Source organism: Trichomycterus rosablanca, chromosome 3 (assembly GCF_030014385.1).
Source record: "Trichomycterus rosablanca isolate fTriRos1 chromosome 3, fTriRos1.hap1, whole genome shotgun sequence".
NCBI classification, from domain to species: domain Eukaryota; kingdom Metazoa; phylum Chordata; class Actinopteri; order Siluriformes; family Trichomycteridae; genus Trichomycterus; species Trichomycterus rosablanca.
Window position 1 is genome coordinate 37,747,322 of NC_085990.1, and position 8,417 is coordinate 37,755,738.

The 8,417-nt window shown below is 36.0% G+C and overlaps 1 protein-coding gene across 1 annotated transcript; it reads right to left on the reverse strand.

The window, feature by feature from the left end:
* On the reverse strand, positions 1–8,417 carry ssr1 (signal sequence receptor, alpha). The gene is made up of 8 exons (XM_062991260.1): positions 8,296–8,417; positions 7,533–7,660; positions 7,350–7,449; positions 5,162–5,424; positions 4,885–4,961; positions 4,672–4,750; positions 2,993–3,086; positions 1–1,258 (listed from the first exon to the last, which is right to left on the reverse strand). The coding sequence occupies exons 1-8, from the start codon at positions 8,363–8,365 to the stop codon at positions 1,191–1,193; spliced, it is 879 nt and encodes a 292-aa protein (XP_062847330.1). The 5' UTR covers positions 8,366–8,417; the 3' UTR covers positions 1–1,190.

The following is an 8,417-nucleotide window of genomic DNA, read 5'->3' on the forward strand; positions in this document are numbered from 1 at the left end:
TTATTTATGTATCTTTATTTTGTACTTTTCCCAAGAGAAACCCACAATGTAATTCTTAATACCTTAGAGTGAAATCTTAATTCAAACATGTCATTGCTTTTGATAAAAATGGGAGCAACAGTAACTTTTTTGAAGGAAAAAAGTCTATTAATAAAGAAACCATTATAAAGCAAACATTCTGAACAGTTTTGTTTTAAATCACACATTACATCAAGCATCAAATCAAGTTAATTTATGTTGACTACTGTCCCAGTCAAGGCTTCTCACATAGCAGTCAATCTTTTAAAAAAAATCAGTAGGAAAATTGTCAAAAAACAAACACCTACTAAAAACCTACAAATTTTTGATTTATCATAGGTTGACAAAGTCCACAATATTTTAGCTATAAAGGCTTATTTGGATGCTGTAGTGTACTACACTCAAAGTACACTGAAAACATGAGCATCCAAATTTGTCATATGATACAGTATAAAAAATCAGAAGTGGCAAAAACAAGAAATAAATTAGTTTGCAGATTCCCTATCCCAAGTACTACCCAGCATGTACTAGTGATGCCTTTGCAAATAATAAGACTTTAAAATCCTAAATGCAAAATGAAAAAACAAAGCCTGAAAATTCCGAGAGGTGAAATAAAATAGAAATAATATGCAGAGGAGAATCAAGCCCATTCTAAGAATGTAATAGCCTTAAAATGCAGTGCAATTCCAAATATGGCAGACTCACAGTCATGAGTGACAATCAAGTGACAATCAGTCTAGCAAGACACAACACTCTGAAGTATACACAAACGTGTACATAAAGTCAATCAATGCAAAAAAAAAAAAAAAACCCAAACAAACCAAAAAAAAAACCCCAAAAAAACCCGTGTCAAAGCACAGGCTAAAAAGGTGTCAAAATATCCTCCAAAGTAAAAAAAAACAACAAAAAAAACCCAAAAAAAAAACAAATGACAACAAAAAACCCACAACACACTATTACAGTGACTGGAGTAGCTTTTTTTCATTGCCAAGTGACGATTTTTGCTCATTTGTTAACTATAAAAATATGACCATATTGATAAGTAGCTAGGATGTATGTGTATTTGGACCAGTCTCTAAGAGTGTTGTGTGGTGGGCGGGGCTGCTGAACTCAGACAAAGCTCTGTACAGCATGCTTTGAACAGCCAAGAGCCTCAGTGTCACACTGCCGCTTCACTCATCCGATCCAGCTGAACGTTTCTGTGTCCTCTTACGAGGCGATCTCCTGGGGGAAGCCTTATCTGGTGGAAGGAAGAAATCAGAAGCCATTACTATCACTTACTTATCAAATCTACTTACTGATTTACTTATATTAAATTGACTTATTTCTTTTTTAATCACCTGATCAGCAGCAAATACAATTTTAGCTAAATTTTTAATTGATTAAATGAAGACCTTTAAAAGTTACTTTTTAAAATGACATAAAATCTAAATCAGACACAAACCACTTATCTTACAAAAGAGCGCATCATACCTTAGAACAGGGGTTTTCAACCTGTGGGGCACGCCCTACCTGTTCGAGGGGGGTGCGAGTGCCTGACCGGGGGCGTGGCATTACGAGATTATTTTTTACTTCTAAAACTAAAGCAATTCATTTTTCTTCACGCACAGGAGACACATTTGATTAGTCTTGCTGACCACGCACACATGCACGTTTAATGTTATCCAAGCTCAATCTGAAATAAACCCTTTAAAAATAGGGCGAACAGCGAAGATAAATCGGTGACAAAAGCAACGGCTGCCGTTAGGACATGCGTGTGTGTCTTTAAGAGAGATGCTCTGTTCACGGTATCAAAATAAGTGATTCAGGAGTCGATTCATATAAAGCAAAGCATTAGTTTCTTTTCTCAGACGTCTCTCCATTTTTACTGTTATTAAGTAACGTTTTTTGCTCTCATCTACATCAAAAGCAAGAACCACTTACGATTTACAAAAGTGAACCACGAATTTATATAATGTGCTCATAGAATAGGCTCAGATGGGATCGGGTTGTAGTATCTTTTGAAGTAATATTTTCAATCAGCAAAATTGCATCATATGCATGATGTGAAACAACGTTAATTATGATATTTTATTATGTCAAGAGCTTTCGCAATGGTTTCGCAATGGACGAAGGTGGGGTGGTTGAGGCGCAAGTCCGGGGGGCAAGTTCGCGGTTGGCACACGAAGGGGGGGCGCATGTCCAAAAAGGTTGAAAAACCCTGCCTTAGAATAATAGAATTTTATGATGCACTGGTCCAAACAGAAAAGATTTGAATGTCTTAGCTCCCAAGGCTTTAAAATGCTTACAATGTGCATGTCTCAGCCAGGGGTGCAAACTAGTGTACATGAGTATACTTCACATACATGTATATATAATCTTGAGTACACCACTGGTCTATTCATTGTGGAAAACTACTAATGTTTTTTAAAGGCGTATCTGTAATAAAATATGTCTATCTACATTGCTTGTCTATCAAGTTTATTGATAGATAAAAGGATGTCTCACCTCTTCGACTCTGCACTGAGGATGCAAGAAAAGAAAAAGATGGAAATTGAACGATCCAGAGAGCAAACAAAAGCACCACCAAGATAATACAACACAAAGAAGGAAAAATACAGCAAAGCCAGTAGTTATGTATAATATAAAGGTGAAACGTTTTTTAAGAAACAGAGGAGACAGTAGTTCAGCTCATGTTTAAGCCTGACAAATGTAAAACATACAGTGACAGCAATAATACAGGGTAAACCACAAAGCACCACAGTGGCCGCAGTGCAACCTAGCTACATTTACTTTTACTTATAAAACCACTATTTGTTAGTCGTACTTCTGGCTGGTAGGTTTCAGCAGCAGTGAATGCAGCCTTTTGTGCACAGGACTGGCATACTATGTACCACACATCCATTATTTCACAATACTTAAAACTATGCTCCTAGGGTACACGCCTAAATGTGTAGTCTAGGAGGCTCCAAAAAACAAGTTGAGTGTAACTTACTGATCTGATTAAGTGTCTCCTGAGGAATCCAACTCATATCCACATCATTGTGGTTGGAGGTTCCCATTTCTACCTTAGCCACAGGTCTCCTCCTCTACAGAAATTCAAACAGCAAAAAACAAATTACACATTTATACTGAGCATTTATACTTTTTCAAATCACCTACTCTGTACATTCCATCTTACATTCAAACACTCAAGGAAAACCATGTTTTCATGCATTTATATCATTTTAATAATAAATTGGTGGAACTATGAAGTCTACATGTTAAACTCTGCACACACTGATCCATGTGTAACATTTTTTTAAAACTAAAATGATGTAAATATTTTGCACCATGCTCCAGTATAAAGGTAAAACTCGTTCATGAACTTATATCTACAAATGTTGTCAAGAAAAGCTTTAATATACTGCCTGCACCTCCATTTGTTGATTAGATTGTTTAGTTAGAGCTTGTAATAAACACAGTGAGCAGATTGAAATGTAGTGTCAGTAGCAATCAGTGTTTATCTTTCTGTTCTACATTACTGCCATGTTCGCTACTGCTTTGAGTTTTTCACATACATGCTTAATATTTTTTACAAATCCATAAAGCATGTGTGTGACTTGTTGATATGAAGCTCAGTGATGTGTTTCGCATTTGGATTTTGATGGGATGCTATGTTTGCTAGTTATCAGTTAAATAATTAGCATCCCTAGTCAAGATATCAACTGCACAAAACGTAGGACTAATTTCAAAAAGGTTGAAAATGTATTGTAAGGAACCACATTTAATTAAAACCCCCCTCATTTCTATTTTTGCATATTTGATAACCCAGGTGAACACAAAATGATTTTTATGAATTAAAGGAAAATGCTGTTTAGCTCTACATGAGAAAAGTAATTGCTCACCTTACTACTAAATCAACTATTTAAACAAATTTAACTGACAGTTGGGTTCAATTGCACTAACCATGCCCACAACATAATTACTGCCAGACCTGTTAAATCTATACATCATTTAAATAGAACCTGTCTGGTAATATAAAGAAATTCAAATATAAATGTGGAATAAAATGCCATTGAGATCTACCAGTCTAGAAATGATTAATAAGCCATCGTTAAGGCTTTAAGACTATAGCAAATCACAATAAGAGCCATTATCCACAAATGACGAAAACTTGGAACAGTGGTAAACCCTTTCAGGAGAGGCTGGTCTACCAAAACCTCACTTGCCTCAGTTCAAGTTAATGAACCCAATTCCACAATAAGAACACTGAGCAAAAATGGCACCCATGGGAAAGTTGCAAGATGCAAACCACTCCTGACCAAAAAGAACACGAAGACTCATTTCACACTTGCCAAAAACACCTAGATGGCCCCCAAGATTTTTCTAGTAACATTACTTTAACAGCACTGTTAACACTTTCAACAAGTGTTATCATGTTGCAATGGATTTAGAGCCCATTGTTGAAGTATATACATGAACAGGATAAAACAATTAAAAGTAACTGTCAGTCAGTCATACCTTGGCAGATGGAGTGCTGGCGGTCACCTATGTAAATGTTGCCTAAAGCACCAAATATACACCCTCCAGATTGTAACCAGCATGACTTTTTAATATTTCCAGGACCTTGCTTGTTTGGTGTTTGTTTGGTTATACAGAAAAATTTTACATACTTAATTCCTAGAATTTTACCTTTCTCGATTCTAGAAGTTGATGCAAGCCAATAATCACAAGCAATCCAAGCCCAGAGAGAAACACGTACAAAAAGATCCTGTAACCAGTGGATAAAAGCAGTACTTACTGAACAAGCTATTAAAATAGTTTGAGCAAACTATTATAGATTATATAGTTATATTTATATAAGGGAAACAACCAAACAAAAATTATTTTAAAAAGTTCACATACGTCTCTCCATCTAATCCATCCTCTATCTCAGTGATGGTGACTGTCTGATTAAACACTGCATCCTGGAAGACATTGCCCTGCAAATCAAAAGGAAAACAAACATGAGTATCTACTGGAGACATAATTTTACAGCATCCCAAAAAAACTATAGCAATTTTTTCCTATTTTAAATGTCAGTTAGCTTTCTTAAATAGCTTGTATGCTTACGTTACACAAATTCTTATAAATAATCACAATGTTTGAATCAACCACTCCCAATAATCTCAGTCACACTCACATTGCCGTCTTTGTAGTTGAGATTGATGACCAGGCCAAAGGGACGACCACCCATGGGTTCAGCAGGGATGAAGGAGTACTCAAATGTGGCCTGGCGCTGAGGGGGCACCACTGTGTTCAGCTGCAGTGCAGTGAAATTCTGGATATAAAACTGAAAGTCCTGGGGGTAGCGAAAGGAAGCATCCAAAGAGTCGACCACAAAATCTTCACTGCCTTTGTTAGTAAAGCCCAGGAGGAATTTCACAATGTTGTTGGCTGGAAAGTCTGGAATCAAAAATAGGTTTAAGATTAGAAAGAAAATAGGAAAGAGTGAGGATAGTCGAATATAAGCAATCTGCACTGTTTCTGACATTTTATTAAACCCTAGTGCTTTACAATGTTTAGAGTTCCTCACATAAATGTTTCCCAGTGCTAACATTCCCACAGCATGTCACCACCACACTTGACAGAGGTTGGTGTTCTCAGTAAGAGAACACTAAAAACTAATGCAGGGCACTGACCTTAAATAAAAGGATATAGCAAAAGCCTGTAGAGTGTACAGTTGCAATAAGAAATATTCAGAAAATGTAATGAAAATGCAACCAATATTTTTTTATTCGTTTTGTAAATGTTCAAGTTACGTATTATGCAGATGGCTGTTAAATAGAAACTGTAATATTACTATTACAGCTGGTTAAACAATAAACATTAATTTTGGGTTACCTAGTAGGGATTTGTAATAAATAATTTATTCAATTCAAGTGACCACTCAATCCTACCCAGAAATACTAAGTACTAAGCAATAGGGGTGGGCGATATAATATCGGTATAGTTGTAAATTCTATATGATTTTTGCCATATCGCGATATTGTTAGCAAACGCACGTCACTCAGTAACAGTGAAATAATGGTGACCAATAGAGAGAGTAGTACCAGAGTTAGCGCTGAGGACGAACTAGTCCCTAAAAGCGGAGCTACATCACTAGCGTGGAAGTTTTTCGGATACAGAAAGTCAGACTCCAAACAAATGACTGTAATTTGCAAAACGTGCAAAAATACTGTGATGACAAACAAAAAGTGGCAACACCAAATTTATTTCACCACCTAAAGCAAAAGCACCCGCGTGAGTACGAGGAGGGTCAGTCACTGCGTGAGTCCGAGAATGATGTGAGGCTAAAAACTGTGTCAGTAAACGAACATAGAATTATTCAGGTTACCACACAGGTTACCATCTAAGAACATTTAAAACACTAAAGCGCTAAGCGGAACGCTTTCCTTCGCGTATGAGCATGGAAACTGAATCACTGAGTCAATGAGTCAGAAACGACTCTTTTCAGAAGAATTATTCATTTGAATCGAATCAGTAAACTGTGCTCTTATCCATGGTAAAGATTTATTCGTTTTGCTCTCTCTGTGGGCAAAACAACTCCGGTTCAAGAGATTCAGATGTATAAACCAATCACAGCTTCAAATTCAGATTTTGGGTGGAATCTCTCTCTCACTTTATTGGTTGCTGTATAATTGACAGATAAGTGAATATTCTATTTAATTTTAAGTTACAGTTTTGAAGGTAAAAATATTTTCCTGTTGACTGTTATTGAAGATTTGTTGATTAGACAAAGAAATAAAGTGTTTACTTGTATAAATATTGACTCAATTTCGTTTCCACTCCACATTTAAAGGCTACATTTTCATTTGCACTCAATGTACACATAGTATTTAGTTTTGGCATTGATGTTATAAGGCTTTGTTTATCAGGGAATATTCTATTTTATTTGAAGGTTACTGTACTGGAAGTGATGCTTAATTTAATGTACATTTAGTAACATTTGTACCATAGATTTCCTGACTGTCTGCAAAACAAAAGTGTTTTTAAAATAAACTTTTTAAAGAAGTGCTCTTAAATATCGCTAGTGAAAACCGTTATCGCAAAAATCTCCCAAAATAACGTGATATTATTTAAAGGCCATATCGTCCACCCCTACTAAGCAAGACCCTAGACAGAGTGCTAATGCATCACAGGTCATCACATATACTCACCTATTTACTCAATACTAGGAACATTTTAAAATAACTAACATATTGGAATGTTGCTGGGAGTTAAGAAAAACAAGGGTGAATATTTAAAACTAAAGCCATATTATTTGTGTTCAAATGTAACAAAAAATAAAGATTCTACAACTTATACCTGTGAATAAGGAAACAGCTTACCCTCTCCTTTGACAAACAGAATTGTTGTATCAGCATTGGGTGAAGGCTTTATCTCCCCAGCTGAAGATTCCTCTTCTTCCTGCTCCTCTTTTTCTTCAGTCTAATCAAAAGCAATACAATTATATTTACATTCTAAATAATTTCATTATCAAGCATACAACTAAGATAATAACATGCTCTTACTAATTCTGTGTTGTCATCATCTTCCACCTCTGCTTCATCATCCTCATCTTCAGCAATCAGATCTTCAGTAGTGTCTTCATCAGTTACCTCCTCATCTTCAGTAGCATCTTGTGCAGCCACTAGTGGGTCTTAAAAGGAAAGCATATAAAGCTCAGTGACATTACAAACCTTTACACAAGTGACTGCGTTATCAAAGGTAACTAACGAGACCACTGCCACTTAGATACTCCTGTAGAAATGCCTATTCAACATAACCATCAAGATTATTTTGGATTCGTTTAAAATCGGTTTTGTGGGTATATGCTTATTTTTAGTTTATTTTATAACAGAGGAAAATATAAAGGAATAAAGGGGAAATATTAAGGAATAATTATGCAGAGTAATCGCGCATACACTATAGATACAGGGAGTAAATAGTGTGTTAACGCTGCTCCTGATAAATTAAGGAACGTTGTCTTTTTGGCCATTGATAGCAGCTCTCATGTTAGCACTAGCTGCATTAGCAGTTAAGGACACGTCAGTTAAAACACATTCGAGATTAAAATGACCAACTAATCATATTTACTCTAAAATAAAGTGTACTATAGAAACGCGTGTCCATGTACCTTTACAGAAATGATCATTAAAGTCACTCTGAATTCACAACACTGAATTTGTATAAGATTCAATAAGCACGAGCAGTCTGTGCTGTTAGCTTCAGGCTAAAAGACATAGGTAGGCACGCTTTCAATTTAATACCACGCGATAAAGACGATAAACTTACCCTTGATGAAAACTGTTGCAGGAAAAGCTAGTAAAACCAGCAGTAGTAATTTGGAGAGAAACTTGAACATTGTATCCAGTGTACGCTGTAAAGCCGACACTAACAGCTAAAACGTACGTAGC

What these genes read in the sequence shown, in the direction of transcription:
- ssr1 (XM_062991260.1), bottom strand. Translation starts at nt 8,365, where the DNA reads ATGTTCAAGTTTCTCTCCAAATTACTACTGCTGGTTTTACTAGCTTTT. An exon ending in TCTGTTTGTCAAAGGAGAGG is followed by an intron (nt 5,425 to 7,349) that starts GTAAGCTGTTTC and finishes TTTTGATTCCAG; the next exon opens with ACTTTCCAGCCAACAACATT. An exon ending in GATGGATTAGATGGAGAGAC is followed by an intron (nt 4,751 to 4,884) that starts GTATGTGAACTT and finishes CACTGGTTACAG; the next exon opens with GATCTTTTTGTACGTGTTTC.